Here is a 22867-nt window from a genome sequence, read left to right as displayed (position 1 = left end):
TAGACTATCTGTTCACGGGCAAGGAGACACTGGGGGAGTTCACCGGGGCACACATTCATGCACAAACGTTATCCGACCATGCCCCGCTGGGGGTGGCATGGGCACATATATACAGGAGAGCCCCCATACCCACATCGAGACTGAGGGTGGGAGCACATCCAGAGCATGGTAGACTACTATTTTGAGCACAATGTGGGGAGTGTAGATGGCACCGGAACGGTCTGGGAGGCACTCAAGGTGGTGATTAGAGGGGCGGCAATGGGGAAGACGGGAGGCTTCAGGGGAGAGATTTTGGCTGAACTAGAGGGAGTAGAAAAGGAGATTGAAAGGGCGGAAGCATGAGCGGGCGAGATGGGAGAACTGGGAGATCTCACTACTTTGAGCCAGTAGTGTATGGCAATCTGGGAGAGGCTGAATTACGGGAAGTATATACAGAGGCTACATGCAGAGGGGAGACCAGCCCAGCAGGCTCCTGGCTTGGCTAACCAAACGGGAGAGTAAGCAGGAGCTGACAAACGCAATTAAAGACAAACCGGGAGACGTGATAAGGACCCAGGATGGCGTTAATACGTTTTTTTTCTTGCCATTCTACGAGAAACTATATTCCTGGGTCCAGGAGGCAGAGGCGGGAGATGTAGCTGATGCTGTGGTGGAAATTGCACTCCCCCCAACTAACGGAGGAGCAGGCTCAAATGTTAGATACGCCTCTCACAGTGGAAGAACTGTCTGCAGTCCTAGCCCAGCTCCCGACTGGTAAATCCCCCGGGGCTCGACGGGTTACCAGACGAATTCTACAAGAAACACAAGGATCCCCTGGCCCCGAGACTGCTAGAGACACTGGAGGAGGCATACGAGTAGCATGTCGGAATCCGTGATGGTACCAATACTAAAATCAGGGAAGTCGTCCCTTGAGTGCGGGTCCTATAGACAAATCGCCTTGATAAACCAAGATTCCAAAATCCTCCTAGCGGCTCTGGCCAACCGGCTCAAAAGGGTCATACCCAGTTTGGTCTGGGTGCACCAGGGTGGGTATGTACCGGCAAGGAACACAACGTGGAATCTCTGCAGACTCCACTACGTCATAGACAACACGAATCAGGAAAATGGGGAAAGCGCAGTGACATCGTTGGATGCCATAAAGGCATTCGACTCGGTGAATTGGGACTGGCTTCTGGGAGTACTCGACCACTTTGGGATAGGTGAAGGATTCCTACGTTGGATCAAGCTTTTATACAAGGATCCAAAGGCCAGGGTGAGGACGGGCAGACACGTCTCGGAGGAGTGGAGCATAGCACAGGTACGAAGCAGGGATGCCCGCTGTCCCCGATGTTGTATATCCTGGCCCTGGAACCATTTGCAGCCTTTCTGAGGGCTGAGTACAAGGACACAGGAATAGTGATATATTGGCAAGTACATTAAATATCAATCTATGCAGACGATATGCTGCTTTATGTCCAGAACCCACAGACTCACCTGCCGGCACTGCTCGAAGCCCTGGGAGCATTCGGCAGGCTGTCGGGAATTATTACCAACAAGGAAAAATCCTTGTCGTTCCCCTTGGCAGGCCTGAGAGGTGGGTCACCAGACCGGTTACCGGATTTAGACCTCACATGGACCCCACGCACTTTCAGATATCTAGGATTGGACCTATATCATGACACCAAAGAGACACATAAGGCCAATACACAGGTGGCACTCGATAAAATAGGGAAGGCCATGCAGTTTTGGAGGACACTACCTTTGGGGATGATAGGAAGGGCAGCCCTGTTGAAGATGACGGTTCTTCCCCGCCTTTGGTATTATTTCACTAACATTCCTCGCAACATCCTGGGGTCGTTCTTTAAACTGCTACACGCTATGGCAAGGGAGTTCCTGTGGGGTGGAGGGAGAAACAGGGTAGCGCTGACCACACTACAAAGTGATTATGAATGGAGGGGCATTAGGCTCCCTGACTTCGAGCAGTATTACTTGGCAGCTCAACTCCAATTTGTGGTGCAATGGCTGGGCGAGGAAACATCCATAGATTCAATACTATTCCAACCGTCGCTGCAGCGATATTACGAGAGAGCTCCTGTGGATAGAGGCGGCCTCAGCCAAAACACTCCCCAGTATGTTCAAGCTGGGCCAAGCCCTATGGAAAAGAGCATGGAAAATCCAAGACGTAAGGGACCCTTGCTCCAGGCAAATCCCTCTTGCGGGATTAGTTGACATCCGCATTGCAAGCCTGGCAATATTTAGAACACAGTGGGAGGACAAGGAAGAATCCCAAATAGGAGATCTGTGCAAAATGGGCACTGGGTGGACTTCCAGGCCCTGGTAGAAGAACAGGGCATACACAAGGGCCAATTCATACTGTATAATATGGTCCGAACGATGAGGAAGAGATGGGAAACCCTACCAGAGGAGGACGACATGCTGGGTGGGGGGCATTAGATACTTGGTACAATGTTTCTGAAGAGGGGCACAGTGTCCAGGCTTTATGAACAACTATTAGGACCCAACAACATGAGACAATTACAAGCACGGGTAAGATGGGAGGAAGAACTTCAGAAACCCTTCAGAGGAGGAATGGTACAGGGCCTTCCGGTATGCAAAGGTGTCCAGGAACACAAGGTTTAGACAGATGCAGCTCCATCTCATACATAGGGCATATCTAACACAAAGAATGTCGAGCATGGGGAGTATACAGACCCGGAGCTGCCCGCATTGCGCGGCAGAGCTGGCAGACCTGGTGCATATGTTCTGGTCATGCCCGAGAATAACACATTTTTGGGACACTATCAAGGAAAGAGCGCTGAAAGCGGGAATCCAAATGCCAGCGTGGTCGCCAGATTCTCATCTACTGGGCCTGTTCCCGAGAGGAGACAAGCATAGAACACACCTGGCAAAAATTAAAGACCCAATGACAATACTGGGAAATGATGTATAGCAATATAGCAATGGCGTGGAACACGAGCACGGGACCCTCGATAGAGGGGTGGTGGGCAGACCAGCACAAATGGGCAATAGCTGAAACATTGTGGACAAGGATGACGCAAAGGGGTGAAGGCAATAGTGGAGCCAAGATACTAGCATGGAACAAACTTGTGCAGGAACTGCTTAGAAGCAATGAAAAAGACAGCATAGGCAAGTCAAGTGCCGGGTTGAGAACTAACCAGATGACTGAGGAAGCCCGGAGATTACGAGCCGAAATGAGTCAAGAGTGAGAAGGCCGGCCCATCTGCACCCCAGTGGGATACACAGTAGGAACATCATGGACAGAGGAAAAGGGGGCCCTGCAGAGAATCAAGCAGATATGAAATAATATGGACTCCAACACGAAAGTGCCAGTAGAAATGTGTTGTGTGTTGTTTAAGTGGTTATTTGTAATGTTTTGTGTTAAAATGCAAATAAAAAAGGTTATCAAAAAATAAGTATTCGTATTTAGGATTACTCATTTATGATTAAAGGGGTGGGACAGACTTACTGACTGACCTCAAGGCAAAGTTCATGGTAGCAACAACGGAGCTCCGACAGTTCGACTTCAAATTTGGGAGATTTTCATTTGGTTTAAACAATAAATTGTCCCAAGATTTATTTTTGGTGCACAGACAAGTGTTTACCAAATAGATTGGTCAAAACTGGAGACAAAACTTTGCAGAGGGGTTCTCCGTCTCCCGGCATCAGTACCACTCCTTGGGGATATTGTTCAAATAAGAGCAGCTTCCTTTCCAGACCCTGATTGACTGGGGAAAGTAGCACATTTTGTTGAGTATTCTGGCCCCCCCAGCTGCATCAATTTGAGAGTCCTGGTGTAGAATGGCACAAAGGCTTGTGTAAGGTTTTAATGGAATGGGGGGCTGATTGTTTGCAACTATTGTCAAAAATAGAGGTCTCGATACAATATCTTATAGCAACGCCACATAAAACTGTTCAGATACATATGGAACTGCCTAAGAGTGAACTTAATGAATTACCAGTGCTTTGGAGATCATTTTGTATGGTCAATTAAGAACTACAACAATGTTGCTCCTTACTTGGAAAAAGTATCCCTCGAGGTTATTTAGGTTCCAAATCTTTGAGAATTAAGTTAAATTTAATGCCAACTAGGGAAGTCCAAAGCAAATGGGCTAAGGTTCCTAGGGACCAGAGACTTTGCCGGCACTGCTCTCAGGAGATAGAGACCCTAAAACATCTGTATGTCCAATGTCCCACTCTGTGTACACTTAGGGGACACACAACTCATCTGAATAGTAGAATAACGGAACAGGATTTGTGGATTAGAATTTTAAACACCAATGAAATGTCCCTCTCAATTAGGCTTTTAGAGTTTTTAAGAGCGTGTTTCGCAGATTTTTACAGTTTTTACTGTACTGTGGAATGCAGTCATAGTTGGTTCGATTTTAGGAATGTGATTATGGGGTGAAAATGAAATTGTTTAATTGTGTTTTTATGTGAATTAGATGAGTCTTGTTTGTGTGAAAAGTGCTATTTGTACTGTAACGCACAATAAATAACTAAAAATAGATTAAGGACAACCAACATTGGGTATTAAGTGCAGGTAGGCAGTATGGCCAGCTGTGTTCGGGATGTGTCCATGATGGGTGAAGTGTTAGATTTGGATGCAAATGAGTGAGGGACAGAGGCAGGTTAGAGGAGAGGAAAACATGTTAGCTAGCAGGCAGGTGTGAGGTATGTTAAGTGAGTAGCTCAGAAGCGATGGAGGGTTTTAGTTTGGTTTTGAACAAATCCGTATGGACTTTATATCTGATGTCGAGTGTAAGAAAATTCCATGGAGAGAGGGAGGGAGGAAGTGAGGGATGGAGGGAGGCAGGGAACCAGAGGGAGGGAGGGAGGGAGGGAGGGAGGGAGGGAGGGACAGACAGACAGAGACAGTCAGACTGACTTACTAGTGGAAGAGTTGAGATTACGAGAAGGCTTTTAGAGTTGGTTAGATACAGTGGTACCTTACCATAGATAGATTTGTGATACAGGAGAAGAAATTGAAATCTGGCCGTGTTTTGCATCATCAGCCATCCAGCCTGGGCACGGTACGAGGAAGTAGGTGTGAACTGAGGGAGTTCAAAGAGACTCCTGTAGCGAAGTAAATGATCTTGTTGAGAGGACAGAAAGCATAGTTGGGGAGGCAAGAGGATGCTGGAACATTAGTCTAGTTTAGAGAAGCCAAGAGTGGTTAAGAGATGCTTGGCGGTGTTGAAAGGCAGGTGCCTCATTTTTAGGACGATGAGGCGAGCTGCTGTTTCAGTTTTGGAGATGAAAGTAGAGAAGTGTCAGAAGGGTCATGGATGACGCTGTGGTTTCTAGCTGAAGAGTAGGTGAGAGTATCAGGTGGAAACTGCTAAGCAGAAAGATGTATAGTTTGGGTGTCTCCCACGAATGTGTTCCTATGTTGTAGCACCCATAAGAGATGCAAATTAGCCCCTTTAACCTTTCTGCACATCTTTAATGTGTCTTTCACAATATCACAATATTGTGTATGAAACATTTCATACTTTTTTGTTCTATTCAAACTTCTTAACTGAATAGATTCAATGCTGCCGGGGTCTTCATGTCCCGTCTTATTTTTTTCTCAGCTAAAACAAATGTAAAAGAGTAATATTGGAAAGCTTATGAATGAATCATTCTTCCTCACCTGTTTGAATCACTTTGTCACCCCACCCATATGTGGTCTATTATTTCCATGTGTCGGTGCTCATGGCTTCTACTTCTTTGTAGTTTATCACCTGTCCTAGAATCAAGGATGCATAGTTAAGTTTATCCTGGAGGGTTTTGTTACTTTGAGTATCTTTTCAAACAGATTATTTAATGGTACAACATGGCCGCCAAGTGTTTATCTACTTTATAATCTCACACTGTGTGTAATAGTTCACATTGTTTTACACCCATGTGTCACTTTTCCTCTGCCCCCATGAACAACAAACCTCCCTCCAGTCCCTAAGGCAATTACTGAGCCCATCCTAGCTTTACTTATTGAAGCAAACATTTTTCACTTCTATTGTACAGCTGAAATGCAATCTTTCCTGTAATATTTTGTACGCCGCACGTATAGCCGCCTGCCAACGTGTCATAATTTAGAATATGAGCACATATTGTAAATTAATGGTGAATGCCTATATTTTGTTTGCAAGTGTTCTTTGGAGACTAGTTTGAGTTTTAAAGCAGACCTGCTTTATTTGTGTCTTGTCAACTCCAGGATCCTGTGATTCTTAAATGCTGATGTATCCGAATATAACTGTTCAATTGTTTCGGAAAATTCTTGTTGTGGTGCAGCTGATGTTTCTGGATTATCTATGAAAGTAGACATTGGTGCCCTATAAATGTCCTTTGTTAACACACAGCCTGAAACAGGACTAGTTTGCTGGAAGAGCCACAGAGCAGGATCCAACACGCTGTAACATTCCCCGTTATTTAAAGGTGTGACCGGGTTCAATGATTAGGTATTTCAATCCGTGGAAACGTGGACTCTAGAAATCACTATCTGTACTTATTAAATACTAGGCATCTTTTTCTAGTGATCACGTTGTTGTGTATGTGAGTTCCAGTGCTCCCTTGCATGCAGGCTCTGGAACAGTGGCATCAATTGGACGGTTAACAGTTGACGGGCGGAGATGTTCATCTCGACACTGCCAATGCAGTCCCCTGCCAATAACCCCATCATAACTCACTCTTGTGTCCGTAAATTATTCTACAACAATTGTCGACAAGGTGGTCATCTGGGGGAATCATCCAAAAAGACAGATTAAGACTGAAGGGGAGATTTGGCCGAATTTCAGCCGTTCGAAAATACCGAACAGCTGAAATGTTCGACCAAATCCCCCATTCGGTGGCAGGAGTACAGGGAAGTGTCCCCCGCATCTTTGCTCACTATATTGTGACTGGGGGTCGCAGGGATTTCACCCACAGCCGGTCCAGGGACCTTGCAGCGCCGGTTCACGATCTCGGAAGTGAAAGGGAACAAGCGTTGTAGGGACACAGTGAGGCGACGGCACAAAGCGAAGTGTGCCGCAGCAAGGGAAGTAGGGGTGTGTGGGTGGGGTCGGGGCCAAGTCGGAAATGTTCAGGGGTGAAAAGACCAAAGGTTATTTTGGAAAAATAATCTTTGGTCTTTTCGCCCTCAAACATTTCCATGACGGGCTTTCAACCCTGACCCCATCTGGTAACCGCCGCAGCAGCCTTTCCTGTGCACATCATCGTACCGTGCCTTTTGGGTGCGTTACAGAGCGAACTCAGAAGAAAGAACGGGCAAGGTAGGAGACTCCTACAACAGCGTGCTGATGCACCCCCCCATTATTGTGCCATTGCTCCCCCCTGTCGCTCCCAAAAGCAAATTGATTTAATTTCAAGGTCGCATCCAGGCCTTATTCGACTGCGCACGCAGGCGTAGGACTTCAGCCAGCCAGAAGACAAAGGAGGGTTGCCCAAGCAAGGAATGTAAACTTGTTTTGATGAATGTGCTGTGCACAACATTCTCACGCACATTCAATAATCAATCCCTTGTGCCCAGCAGCATTACGTCCTTGTGTGGATGGACACATTGCTAAGCAACACCTCGAACAGCCCAGTTAGCAGCAACTATGCTGCGAAGAATCCCCAAGGGAGGGCAGAGCAGCGCACATCGACGTGAGCATAGAGAACACTGAAATCCATTGAGAGTGAAGCGTGGAAGTTATTTAAGCTATTTAAGGTCTTGTGCTTAAAATATATATATATATATATATATTTAAAAAATAATTTAAAACATACCAGCACGAACAGACTCGGCAAGTGGCTCCACTAGGAGAACTTTTTCTGCAAGATTTCAGTTTGAAAAGTAAAAGCAGGAATAGTAAAGTTTATCTAATAGGAGAAACGTAACTGAAAAGTACACACATTATCCCTTTGAAAGAAACAATTAGATCACCCGTTCAAACAAATTGGATGTTTTATACGTTGCTTACAAGGTGTAACAAAGAAATAACAAGCGCCAACAACAAACCACACCTTGCAGAACGTTGCCTTCCCCCGTTCCTTTTTTGCCATCCCCGGAGAGCCCCCAATACCTTGGGAACAATGGTCGGATTCATCCCAGGTGTATCTACGGCCATAGGTGGGGCAAAGTTCAATGACTACCTCAAGGAAGCCTCCCTCTTAAAATGCCTGGGGAATGAAGGCCTGCACATCTTTCATACTTACCAGACATAACGCCACAGGAAGGAGCGACATTTCAGAAATAAGACTAATGGTGTCCTTGAGCGCTATTATTTCTTCACGAGGAAACAAAAGACAATCAGTAGACAATGTTATAGCAGCCTTGAGAGGTTTGATAGCAGCTTGCAAGTTTACTGTAGTGGCAGACGAATACATCAGGGCTCAATTAGTGCTACACACAGCAGACCAACACACAACGTTTATGGCAAGCAAAAGATCCCACCTTCGAGCAAGCAATAGAGATCGCTATGGCAATAGAGTTGGGGAATAAGTGCATCAAAGCAATTCAACAGAACCACCTTTCTCAAACGGAGAAAGTGCAACTGGTGACAAACGCAAGAAAATTAGGCTCCTCAAGCAACCATGATCAGAAAGGGCCCAAATCCTAGAAGGACTAAAGGAATTGGCCTGAACGGATCAACAGAGCAAATAATAGCCCAAATTCCAGATGCTATTGTTGTGGTCGTTTCAGACATGCTGAGGGAGTGAAAGAATGCCCTGCCAGTACAGTAGTGTTTCAAATGCGGATGAATAGGACATTATCAGAGAGTTTGTAGAAACTCACGGGAGAGAAACGCAAAGAAAAGCACTGTCAAAGCCCTCGAAGAAATTGGAGGACCGAGCATCCTTCTCACCATTGTACAAGAGGGAGAAAGGCCCGCATTTATTTTGTCAACAAAACAAAGACCGACCCATGGAAGCGTTCAGCTGTAAACGACCATACATCAGAGATGATGATAGCTGGTTCTCCCTACACCATGATAGATTGCGACTTATATACCGATACCCTGGATGGAAATGTAAATGAATTAAGGCCTACAAACATTAGAGCAGTCGGTTATGGTAAAAGTCCCATCTGCATTGTTGGCTACAACTGGATTCACATGAAAGTTAGAGATGGGTGTGCATATTGTAAGTTATATATGGCAAAAAATGGATCCTCCATTGTAGGGTAGGAAGAACAATGTACATTACGCAAAGGGATACACCGAGGAGAGGCTCAACCCATGTTGAACATCAATGAACGCGATGTCCTCTCTCAAGATAGTTTGTTAAACATGTTACCAGAAGTATTCACTAATACAATTGGAGAGCTTAAGGGGTTTCAACATCGCATAGTTTTGAAGAGAAATACCAGACCCATTGTACACAAAGTACGCAACATACCGGCTGGTACAAAAGATGCTCTACAAGAAGAGCTTAGAAGATTGTGCAGTGAACAAATCATTGAGCCCATATAATCCTCTGAATGGTTGGTCCCTATTGTCATTGTTCGGAAGCCAGACAATCGCATCAGAATGTGTGTGGATTTGACTCCAATATATGGATCAACAGGCATCCTCTTACCAACATTAATGAGATGCTGCTAATGATGAAAACAGACAAGATATTCACGACCCTCGACTTATTCTCGGCCTATTAGCAAATTGTGCTTGAAGAGGGATCAAAACACCTTGCCTCCTTTGTGACACCGGAACTAAGATTTAGGCATATGCCATTTGGTTTGGCATCAGCGGGCGCTGTCTTACAGAGATTGATGCAGCAGTTATTTGGGGCCCTGGAGGGAATTTACTACTTCCAAGATGATGTATTGATTGTGACCATGACAGAGGAGGAACACAGTGCAAAGTTGTTGGGAGTGTGGCAAACCATTCACAACAGAGGACTCACCCTCAAGTTAGAAAAGTGCAAGGTCAATGTAACAGTGCAAGGTCAAAGTAACAGAAGTGACTTATCTATGAGATGTCATTACCCAAGATGGGACAAAGCCCTAGCCAAATAAGTGGAAACGATATCAAAGATACCTTCTCCAACGAATAAAGATCAACTCTGCTCGTTTTTTGGCCGTGGCAGAATATTATTCGAAGTTTGTTCATAATTTTGCCAACAAAACGGAAAGCATGAGAGCACTTATGAAGAAGAGCACATCGTTTTTGCGAGCGATGCCAAAATGAATTGACTGAAATTAAAGAAAGTGAGAGGAGCACCCACACTCGAAATGTTCTCTCCATACGCCACAAACATACTTACAATTGATGCAAATAGCATTGGTTGGGGGTGTGTACTTAAACAGATCCAAGAAGGAAATGACTTAATCATTGCATTTGCCTCACAAGTCTTGAATCAAGCTGAAAGAAATTACTCTACAATTGAAAGAGAGGCTCTAGGAATTGATTGGGCACTTCGACATTTTGAAACATTATTATGGGGTTTGCCAGAGACAATTAAAACGATCACAAACCCCTCGTCCACATTATATCTTCGTCTAAGTCCCTCTCTGTTTCGCCAAGAATCAACAGGTGTTTGGTAGATATAATGCAGTATAATATCAAAGTAACATGTTCTGAGCCTTTAGAATGTTGTGGCGGACTGTCTATCAAGATTTCCATGGAACACAGATGAAGAAAAGCAAGAAGATGGTGTGAAACAATGTATCATTGCAAAAATTCAACCGGCCATCTCCAAAGTGGAATGTGAAGAGGCTGTGAAAGAAGATGAAGAGATGATGTGGCTGGAACGTATGGTTCAAGAAGGGTGGAAAGAGAAAGAACACAAACTTCATGGATATGCCCACGTGAATAATGATGTGTAGACCGGGGATGTCTACTTGGAGGTGAACGACTAATTCCCCCAAAATGTCTCTGTGGAATTTTTTTACAACTAGTATATGAAAGTCATTTAGAAAAAAATACCTTACTGAGAGATGTAAGGACAAATATTGGTGGCCAAGTATGATCAGGGAGACGGAAGAACCTGTGAGAACATGTCAATCTTGTGCCAATAGTAACAAATCCAAGAAACCATACACTGTCATTAATTCTGATAAAAATACCCGACAAGATCTGGTGCAAACTAGCGATGGACATCACTGGCCTATTTGTGATGCTAGGAAATTACAAAATGTTCATAATTTTTCTAGCAAACTACACATCGAAGTGGGTAGAATGGGGCGTTGTGGAGGACTCTAGTAACACTGAAATACTTATCAAGTTTCTGGAGGAAGTGTTCAATTAAGAATGAGAACCTGAGGAAATGGTGACAGATAATGGGAGTACGGTTTGTCTCTGATGAAATGTAGGAGTTTGTGAGGAATAGGTGCATCAAACACAGACTCACATCACTTTGCCAACCTATGGAGGATGGCCTAGTCGAACATATGAATGGTGTGATAAAAAATACCATACAACTAGCAGTGACGACTGCCTTGCCATGGAAGGAAACATTGAAAGAGACACTCGATGCTTATAGGATGACCACGTATTTCTCCACTGGTGAACAGTTTGTAATGATGAGAGGTAGAGCATTGTGCAATAGATTAAATCCGTTTTGGGTGGAAAGAAACCATAACAAAAGTATAGGTATTGAAAGTATACTCAAGAGGGTCGAAGAAAATCAATGCAAGTACAAGGAATATTATGATAAAATGAAGGGTACCCGCAATTCATCATATTAAGAAGATGATTGGGTGTAGGTCAAGAACCCACAAAGAGTATTAAAAGGATTGTCAAAATATTGTGAACATCAACAAGTAAAGGATGTTGGACGGAAAAGTGTTAAACTTAAGGATGGCACGAAATGGTCAACTGACAACATTGTTTCCGCTCCAAGAGACATATCGAATACTCGGTGTCTGCAAGGTGCTGAGTCAACTGCTCCAGCTGCTCATGGAAAGTGGTGGGAGAGTGGTTCAAGTGATGACACCTTTACTCCAGGCTCAATTGAGAACACCTCTGCCGCATCCAACAGCGATGAAGGTTCATCCAGAAGAATAGTTCCTTGTCGGAGCAAAGACTACATTTGTTACTGAAATATTTTGAGTAGGTTGCATTTTTTTCCCCCATCTCCCTTTCTCTTCCCCCAACCCCTCCTCGCTCCTCTTCCTTCCCCCACTTCCCGTTGTCTTTCTTTATTTTATGGGGCAAGAGATGTTGTGTGCGTGAGTTCCAGAGCTCCCTTGCATGGAGACTCTGGAACTCGTGGCGTCACTTGGACGGTTAGCAGTTGATGGGGTGAGACTTTCATCTCGACACCGCTGCTGCAGTCCTCTGCCAATAAACCCATCATAACTCACTCCTGTGTCCGTGAGTTATTCTACAATACACGTCTCGGGTATGGAATATAAATGTAATCTCTGGGCTGATTGGACCACTTCACCTTTGAGACATAATCGCTTTGCAGAGCTAAGATACAAGTCTCTGTTGATCCAACACTTAGATTTTTTTTTTATTATTGATTTAGTTGCACAAGTCAATTTTTCAATATAAAATGCACATCACAAGGTACATAATACATAACATTTGATATATAATTATAAAGGAATTCCTCTAAAATTGTCCTCAGGCTGTTACAATACAAACACAGATTACATGACATACAATATTCAGTGTACATTTATAAAACCGTAATCAATGTGTTATTCATCAGATTTGGCCAAATTAGTTGCGATCTACAATTTAATATTCAATTCAAAATGTTTTCCTTTTATATACAACAAATGCGTCTATAATTTCACAATAGATTGGGAGATGCTTATCACAATACAGCATTATTATCTTCAGCGCCTTCTAACCCTTGTAGCAGATCGGTTTTTAGTTTTGTATTCACTGATTTATAATATATTCATCAGATCATTACATTTGCCTTTAGCTTTTCCCATCTAACAAGCCAAGACATCATTTTTATCTAATATGAATCAATTAAAATTAATTATTTTACAAAAATCCATTCTATAAAAGAAAAATTGGCAAATCTGCTATTAGCTTGCTCATAATTTCAACAGCCTCCCTGTATCTCTTTTCCAATGAGAAGGAAATGCAGGTAACCATCTACACCAATCCAATTGAGATCAGAAACTTTACAATAGCTAATCTTATGAATACACAATTTCCCTTATATAAACTATTCCGTAAGATTTCCACGGAACAGGTAGAGAGCATGAAACAGACAGATGGCATGAATGTATGAGTGCTTGGTTTAAATGGAACAAACCGAATCGACGATTCAAGTGCATTAGACGGGTGTAGTGCATGGGACAGATGGAGAACATGGAACGGATCGAGTGTGTGCGACAAGTGACATGGGTTGAACCAAAAAGGCAAGATGAATGGATGAAGTGAGTCGAGCAGAGGAAGCCAGAGGAGCGTATGAAGTCAGTGGAGTGGATGAATCTCGGTGGAGAGGATGAGGTACATAGTGCGGATGAGTGCGTAGAGAGAATGAGAGCATGGAGCAGATGAGAGCGTGGAGCGGATGAGTGTGTGGAGTGGATGTAGGGTGTGATGCGGATGTAGGGTGGGTAGTGGATGATAGCATGGAGCGGATGTTGGGTGTAAAGCAGATGTAGGGTGCTGAGCGGATGTCGGGTTTGGGAATGTTGAGCAGATGTACGATGTGGAGTGGGTGTGGAGCGGGTGTAGAGTGTGGAGCGAACGGGTGATGTATGTGGATGGAACAGGTGAAGTGGATGGATCAAGTGAAGTAGGTGGTTGGAACGAACGAAGTATGGGGTTGGAATGGATGAAGCAAGTGAGTAGAACGGATGAACTCGGTGAAACGGATGTTCTTGGTGGTACGGACGAACTTGGTGGAACGGGTGAAGTTGGGTGAAGTGGGTGAAACAGACGAAGTATGTGGATGGAAAGGATGAAGTAGGTGGATGGATCGGGAGAAATGGGTGGATGGAATCCAGCGAAGTGGGTGAATGGAACGGGTGAAGCATGTGGATGGAACGGGTAAAGTATGTGGATGGAACGGGTGAAGTGGGTGGATGGAACGGATGAAGTGGATAGATCGAACGAATGTGTGAAGTATGCAGAAGGACGGGTGAAATATGTGGATGGAACAAGTGAAAGATGTAGACAGAACGGGTGATGCATATGGACGGAACAGGTGAAGTATGTGGTCGGAACGGGGGAAGTATATGGACTGAACAGATCAAGCAGGATGAATGGACCGGGTGAAGTATGTGGATGGAACAGGTGAAGTGGATGCATCAAGTGAAGCATGTGGTTTGAACGGATGAAGTACGGGGTTGGAACGGGTGAAATATGTGAGTGGAACGGATGAACTGGGTGAAACGGATGAACTGGGTTGAATGGGTGAAGTAGGTGGAGTGGATGAAGTATGTGGATGGAAAGGATGAAGTATGTGGATGGATTGGGTGATGGAATCCGGGGATGTGGGTGAATGGAACAGGTGAAGCATGTGGATGGAACGGGTCAAGTATGTGGATGGAATGGGTCAAGTATGTGGATGGAACGGGTGAAGTGGATGGAAGGAATGGGTGAAGTATGTAGAAGAACGGGTGAAATATGTGCATGGGACGTGAAAATAGTTGGATAAAATGGGTGAAGTACGTCGATGGAAGGGGGGGAGTATGGGGATGGAACGGGGGAAGTATGCGGATGGAACGGGGGGGGGAAGTATGCGGATGGAACGGGGGGGAAGTATGCGGATGGAACGGGGGGAAGTATGCGGATGGAACGGGTGAAGTATGTGGATGGAACAGATGAAGTACGGGGTTGGAACGGGTGAAGTATTGCAGGTGGAACAGATGAACTGGGTCAAATGGGTGAAGTACATGGAACGGGTGGAGTGGGTGAAAAGCGTGGAGTGGTTGAACGGGTGAAGTAGGTGATTGAACGGATGAAAGATTATGGATGGAATGGGTGATGTGGTTGGAACCGATAAAGTGGGTGGAACCGGTGAAGTGGGTGAAACTGGTGCAGTTGGTGGAACAGATGAAGTGGATGGAACGTAAGAAGTGTGTGGATGAAACGGGTGAAGCGGGTGGAACAGATGAAGTAGGTGGACGAATGGATAATGTATGTGGAGGAACGGATGTCGTATGTGGATGCAACAAGTGAAAAGGTGTATGGAACGGGTCAAGTATGTGGATTGATGATGCATGGAGAATGCATGACATCGGTAGAACGAATGAAATGAGCAGACCGAGTGATGAAGGGATAACATGCATAGATCGAATCAGAAGGAATACTTGGAACTGATCAAACTGATGGTGTGCATAGAACTGAGCGAGTACATGCAACGGATGGAATGCACAAAACAGATAGAGATCACAATATGACACGGTACAAAATGACTAGACTATATGGAACGATCTGGAGTACATAAAACGATTGAAGTGCATAGAATAGCGGGAGTGCGTAAAAGGGTTGTTGTGCCTTGGAGTCCATGGAACGGCTTGGAGTGCATGGAACGGCTTGGAGTCCATGGAATGGTAGGAATGCATGGAACGGTTGGAGTGAACGGAACTATTAGTGTGTGCTTGATTCGAAGCACCTAAGGTAAACCACCATATCACATCTCCACGCTTACTCTTTTCTTTACACCATCACTCAACTAGAACACAGCGATACTATGACACCATTCGGTATAGCTGTTCTCATACCATCACTTGCCTCATACTCACCATCATCCTAAATAAACACAGCTGGTTACACACCCTCCAGCCTAGGCGTTCTCCTCAGGCCTAAAGCAGCCAGAATCGGTCTGGATAATGACCTCCCAGAACGAACACATACTCTTGACCTCCCAACCACCACACCTACCGCTAAGAAGCAGCTATCACACGAATGCCACAACTGCTGCACACATCTGGTGCTCACACGCACATTAGGACTCTCTCTCCTCTGTACTGATTTGAACTTCGGTTCCTGAGGGCGTTCAACCTACCAGCGCCTTGAGATCATACCAATGGTACATAAGGCGCTATATAAATGCAAAGTAATATAACATTTCAGATGTCATGATTTGATAATGCTCAAAATGTCGTTGAAAGTACATCTTCCTAGAGTCTAAGAGCAAGGGACGATCTGTCAGCAAGTGTTTTATAGTCTCTGGTAGAGACGGATGCAAACAAAATCTGCAAATATTTGCCTCCTTAAATTTGCATGTCGCTAGTACATCATTTCTTCGCCATAAATTGAGACGAAATCTCAAGAACAGATCTCTATACTTGGGATCTGGAAATCTGATTATCTAAGATTCTGGCTGGACTGCCCCAGGGCAGGACAAAGACTGATATGTTTAGGATATTTCTTCTCTGTGAAAGATAGTGAGCTAAAGACTCTGGGTAAGTCTCTCGTAACCAGGACTAATGTCTGGCAGAGGGACTCCCAGGACCCCCCTTGTTAATTTGCATATTCAAGTAACTTTGGGTTTCACCCTAAGTTACTAGGGGAATCCAGACGTGGACCCCTTGCTCACTATTCTTAGAGAGGCACAGATCCACCCTACTGATGAGGTCCAACCAGACCGAAACACGTGTCTGGGGTTTCTGTTGGTACTCTTGTTCAGAGGAGAATTGCCTAGCATTTCGGTGCTGGACTGCCCCAGGGCAGGACAAAGACTGATATGTTTAGGATATTTCTTCTCTGTGAAAGATAGTGAGCTAAAGACTCTGGGTAAGTCTCTCGTAACCAGGACTAATGTCTGGCAGAGGGACTCCCAGGACCCCCCTTGTTAATTTGCATATTCAAGTAACTTTGGGTTTCACCCTAAGTTACTAGGGGAATCCAGACGTGGACCCCTTGCTCACTATTCTTAGAGAGGCACAGATCCACCCTACTGATGAGGTCCAACCAGACCGAAACACGTGTCTGGGGTTTCTGTTGGTACTCTTGTTCAGAGGAGAATTGCCTAGCATTTCGGTGCTGGACTGCCCCAGGGCAGGACAAAGACTGATATGTTTAGGATATTTCTTCTCTGTGAAAGATAGTGAGCTAAAGACTCTGGGTAAGTCTCTCGTAACCAGGACTAATGTCTGGCAGAGGGACTCCCAGGACCCCCCTTGTTAATTTGCATATTCAAGTAACTTTGGGTTTCACCCTAAGTTACTAGGGGAATCCAGACGTGGACCCCTTGCTCACTATTCTTAGAGAGGCACAGATCCACCCTACTGATGAGGTCCAACCAGACCGAAACACGTGTCTGGGGTTTCTGTTGGTACTCTTGTTCAGAGGAGAATTGCCTAGCATTTCGGTGCTGGACTGCCCCAGGGCAGGACAAAGACTGATATGTTTAGGATATTTCTTCTCTGTGAAAGATAGTGAGCTAAAGACTCTGGGTAAGTCTCTCGTAACCAGGACTAATGTCTGGCAGAGGGACTCCCAGGACCCCCCTTGTTAATTTGCATATTCAAGTAACTTTGGGTTTCACCCTAAGTTACTAGGGGAATCCAGACGTGGACCCCTTGCTCACTATTCTTAGAGAGGCACAGATCCACCCTACTGATGAGGTCCAACCAGACCGAAACACGTGTCTGGGGTTTCTGTTGGTACTCTTGTTCAGAGGAGAATTGCATAGCATTTCGGTGCTGGACTGCCCCAGGGCAGGACAAAGACTGATATGTTTAGGATATTTCTTCTCTGTGAAAGATAGTGAGCTAAAGACTCTGGGTAAGTCTCTCGTAACCAGGACTAATGTCTGGCAGAGGGACTCCCAGGACCCCCCTTGTTAATTTGTGTTTAGATTTTGTATCAAGGATACCTGCTCTTTCAAACATTCAGCTATGGTGACAATCCAATCATATTTCCATATCTTGACTTTGGCTCTATTTGGTTTTTCTTTTAAAAGTACATTGTATACATCTGCTGCCTTCATAAACTCTTGTGTATGGACTCTCCAAGCTTTCATTGTCTTGTGGATAGTCTCAACTTTATAGAATACCTAATGGAGAATTAGATTTACACGGCATTATGCATTTTCTCTATAAACGGCACATTTTCCACATGTAGATGACACACAATGACAGAAGACCCAGTTCATAGCGTAAGATGCACATTGAAAGACATTTGGGTAATTTCAGTACCTTCTTCCAAAAACCCTTCTAACTTGAGTCAGATTTTTTTCACATCGCCATGTACGGGTTTCGGCACCATAGCATCATAGGAACGACCTTTTGTTTATAGAAGGTCATTAATGGTATTATCGCAAATGTCCCATATTTGGCTTGGATAATAGAAGCTTGTGCAGCTGTCGTATACATTTTCATATGGTCTATCAGAGGCCTGGTTGTTAGTATTAAGCCCCAAGTATTTATTATAGTCATCAGCCACTTCAAGTGGCTTTTGTTGAACTAACCATCGAAAGTGATTCGTTTTTACAACGTGTCTAGTGGCACTAATCATGACCTTAGATTTTGCAAGATGTATAACCAGTAAATTTAGCTGAGCATAATTTTCAAGCTGTAACAATAGTTGCTGTAGTGTCCTGGGAGTTTTGGCCAATAGCACCAAGTCATCAGCTTAAAACAACCAGGGGACGTTTTGGGGAATCCAATGTTACAGCCAAGAAACTCTCCCCCATATCAGAGATAATCAAGTTGACGCCATAAGACATCCCTGCTTGAGTCCATTGAAGGTTGGTATCGGCGCTGAAAGACGCCCATGCAAGGTTAGCCGTACTTGGATCGATGTATCAGTATGAAACTGTGAAATCCAATAGTCAAGATAGTGCGGGCAATGTGCTCTGATTAATTTGGATCTCAAGAGTTCCCTGGAGATGGAATCAAATGCTGTTTGAAAGTCAATAAAAGCAAGAAAAACTGTTTCTTTTCATATTCGTGCAATTTAATAGCATAGAGCATGTGCAAATTGACCGATGTGCCCAAGCCTAGTATAAACCCTGTGGGGAATGGGTCTTGCTTGCTGATTCTCTTTTTGTGCCCATTTAATTAAATCTCGGATGATCAGACGGGCAAACAACTTGCCTGGCACGTCCAGTAAGGCAGTTCTCTGGCCTCTGTCGATCACCTTTTTTATATATGAGAATAATTACCGTTCTGCGCCAGGTTTGGAGGGGTCGGGGGGGTGAATCTGGCGTGTTGCAATCACTTGGGAGACGATGACCAATAGTATACCAGCCCATGTTGCCGGATGTGATTGAGCATCGGGTTGGATAAACAGTCTGGCCCTGGCACCCTGGATGTACTGAGTTTCGATATATAAAAGATCAAGTCTGCTTTATTAACAGTGATCTCTTCATAAGTTGAGCAAATCTGCTTAGAGATGGGAGAAGGCCACAGCGTTTCCGCATACAATGAGGTGTAATAAGCTGCCCATGCTTCCTCTGGTACTGGGTTTATTTGGCTTGGAGTTTGCAAAATATTAGATGCCTGATTTAAAAGCCCCCATATAGATGCTGATTTTTTTGATGCTAAAGCCTGGAGCATGAGTTGACCCTCTGCCTGCATCAACATCACTTTCCTATTTTTAACCCACTTATTACATTTGGATTTTAGCTTTTACAATTCAGTAGCTTTGTGATCTGCTGGGAGGCTATTTAAAGCAAGTTTTGCCGCTGTGAAGGCCGTTATCATATCCTGCGAGACTTGATCATGTGCATGTAAGTGGGTGTGGTGCGTCTTGATCTATGAGGAATCTGTTCACTATATTTGAAGATCTGCATGGCTGCCACATACATTCCATCTGAATAGATTAGTTCAGGATGTAGAATGTCTGCAGGGGGTTTAAGTTGGAATTTCAGTTTGTGTAAAGTAGTGGGCGTCCATCTAAAAGGATTGCGCCTATTCGTAATGGTAATTGGTTGTGAATAAAATTGTGAGGTTGGTAAATCAATAACATCTGGCCATGACCATACAAAAGATAATTTCATGGTCACTGTATTTCTGTATTATAACCTGAAAAGTATCTGTGATAGCGAATAGATTACGGTCCACATATATGTAGTCAATTAATACTGTCTGACTACCCTGTTGCCATGTCCAGTGTGGGGGAGAGGGGTCATCCTCTGGCATCGAGGCATTCAACATGACAAACTGTCTGTCTTTCATTAATGTACACCATGTTTTAGTCACCTGCTACTTATATAAGCCACCAGATGGAAAGCACTTGATGTTAAGTAACTTAGACTTGGTCTTCTATTGAGAGCCAGATTCATTCCTTTCCAATCATTGGGCTCTTTCTATAGAAATCATCTCTAACTAAGAGTTGGTTCTCTACCTGTTGAAACATTATCTGCTTCTTGCTGAGATTGTTGAGCGACAAGTCGATGTAAAGTCTTCCTTTACAATCTCCTGGTTGGCTCGATTCTAGGAAGTGAGTGTAGGTCAGTCTGTCTGTTCAATCTTTCACCTAATTCTACATGAACAGCCATCACGGTAAGAGGGGGTTTATCAACATAGACATGAGATCCCAGTGCAGTCTAAAGGTCCATTCCATCTTCGTCCTCTTGATGCACACTGATTAATGCGGTTGATCATGTTGGTGGTTTTAAAGCTGTCATGTGGACTGCTGACCACTGAAAACTTGGATTTTACCACAAATGAAAAACTACTGCATTGTGTCAGGAACATCCTAACATTTTGCTGCTTCTTCCACAGGAAATATTTACAAAGAAATTGTGAATTTCACTCCCATCGTGAGGAAAGATTCTAAGAGAAGAAGTGGCTTGTCCCTGAAGCAGTGAACCAGCTGGAATGGAGCACGTGGGGCCAAGATGGGAGTTCCTGTTCTGTGGAGGATGCAGCAGTCGAGGACACTTCATACCTTGTACATATGTTTTCAGAGGTTCTAAGGCACCTCCTTACTGCCAGAGCAAGACTTTTGGGGCAAAGGGGGATGGAGACTGGTAGGGGGAGCTATGCATTTTATTAAAACTGATCTTAAATGTATGCCTTGTCACAAGTGCTGCTTTACTTCCAAATGTTTGGAGGGTAGGCAAATGTTGCAGGTACAAGTGAGGATGCTGACAAAAATGGTAACAGTTTGAAATGGGAGACTGAAAAGAGATGGGTGGAAGCTCTTCGTCCTCCATTGTGGAAAGATTGGGATATTGGAGTCCTCCGCAGTACAGATAAGTGCACCTGTGGGGGAACTCTGTACATAAAATGTGTCTTCTTTATATACGCAGGAGGCCATGCAGTGTTGCTCATAATCACAATGTGTAACCCATAAGATGGTATTGAAACTCCAAACTGTTGCTCTTATCCACAGGACACTAGAAATTTTGTTTCTATACTGGCTGGTGCTCATAAGCACACTGAAGGCCCCGACATATTCACATGACACCATGCATTACTGATTTCCATACTGTGCTCCTTCCAATGTTGCCCTTAGGGTGGAGGAAAACTGCCATACATGGGGATCATTGAGATGGTGTTCACACAACAGGTGCAATTAGAATTTAATGTAATAGCCATGTATAGGGCGCACCCACCAACACCATAGAAGTCTTTTGTGCTGAGTCTTGTCTTAGAGAATATTGTGTATTGTGCCGATGCATGTTTCCAGAACTCTGATGCCACTATGCATTACAGTGCAGGGAGGTGGTCAGACTAGCACCATGTGCTATTGGAATTCCATGGAACACTGGATGCTGCAGGAGCATAAATCCATAGTTTGGCTTCCTAAACAAGCACCAAGTACGCTTAAGCACTACCCTAATTTTGACAAAATGTTGGCAAGCACAGGGCTCTTAAAATGCTGCTTGAGCTGCACAGGGCACAGCAAAATATAAGGTTAAAGTTTATTCAGATTAGCAGGTTTATATAAAACCATATAGCAGGAAAAACGGAATTTCAACTATTAAATTCAACACTCGCATCATCGCAACACCCCAAGGCATTGCTAAACATCACATTGTTTATAACCAAGAGATGTGGATGTGAATTTCTTGTAGTATTAGTATCAACTGCATAGCTAAAGAGTCAATTTAATTAATAAATAAGTTGTTATATATATTATATATTGAAGTCCCCATATTAATCAATTTGAAATACATGCAATTTTGAAAAACTCATCTTTTCCCAAATAATGTCATTAATTTCAAGGAAATAGTCCTATGTACATGACCTTCTGGTATAAGACTAGTCCCATGTTGTTCACACATTGCATCACCGGGATGCAACCTATCAAAGGGTCTAATCCTATTGTCACCATCCAAATATTAAAAGGACCCCAGGATTTTTCAAATGTACCATTTTAGCAAGAAGCACAATCAACAACAAAGGCTTCCTTTCTAGCATATCTTTACATTTTTCTAACCAATGTGTGTTATTAGGTTAACAACCCAGGCATTCCCTGTTTCTACCTACAAATGCTACATGCCAATTCTCTGAGTTGATGTAGAAGATCTACCCCAGTCCAACCTTTTACTTTAAACAATTCCGCACTAAAGAAAGCGGCTACTCTGGTTCTGAGAAGGGAATGTCCGATTCATACATCTACAAACCCTGAACCACATGTACAGTATGATCATGGTGTGTTTTTGTGTTTAGGCAGTTTATTTGGGATAACTCAGTAAGTTTACTCCATACTACCTGCACAATTTTTTTTTAAGTGACTTTATTATATTAAGCTCTCAACCTGTCCCAAGCTTCCTTGCAATGTCTTGTAATCACTTCTACCAAGTTCCTTTTACTTGCACAGAAATGCTAGCTAAATCACTGTAAGTATTGATACTAAAGACATTAAAGAGCCATTTGGGTTACAAGCCAAGTAAAAAAAAAAAAAGGCAAGTTTGACCTTGCCGCCATTTGTTTTGTTTTTCTCAGTGATGCGTAATTAAAGACCAGTGCTTCAATTCTGACAGCTATAAATGTTTCATAGCTTTTTCCAACTTGCCTTTCGCCAATGTATTTACAAATTGGTCTCCAAAGCTTTGCTGCATACATAACCGTGACCATTGTTAATTCCAT

General features: G+C 43.9%; 1 protein-coding gene across 2 annotated transcripts in view; it reads left to right on the top strand.

Annotated features, from left to right (window-relative positions):
- MAPK13 (mitogen-activated protein kinase 13) overlaps nucleotides 1-20842 on the top strand; it is a 308674-nt gene extending 287832 nt beyond the window's left edge. For both annotated transcript variants that reach the window (XM_069633431.1, XM_069633432.1), the window contains exon 12: nucleotides 20552-20842. In XM_069633431.1, the coding sequence (XP_069489532.1) occupies nucleotides 20552-20637 (86 nt within the window). In that variant the 3' untranslated portion in view covers nucleotides 20638-20842. The remainder of the gene's footprint in view (nucleotides 1-20551) is intronic.
- The last annotated feature ends 2025 nt before the right edge of the window (nucleotides 20843-22867 follow it).

This window comes from Ambystoma mexicanum, chromosome 13 (assembly GCF_040938575.1).
Source record: "Ambystoma mexicanum isolate Mex_15411 chromosome 13, UKY_AmexF1_1, whole genome shotgun sequence".
Classification (NCBI taxonomy): Eukaryota; Metazoa; Chordata; class Amphibia; order Caudata; family Ambystomatidae; genus Ambystoma; species Ambystoma mexicanum.
The sequence above is the reverse complement of the archived record's forward strand: the minus strand, read 5'-3'. Positions and strand labels throughout refer to the sequence as shown.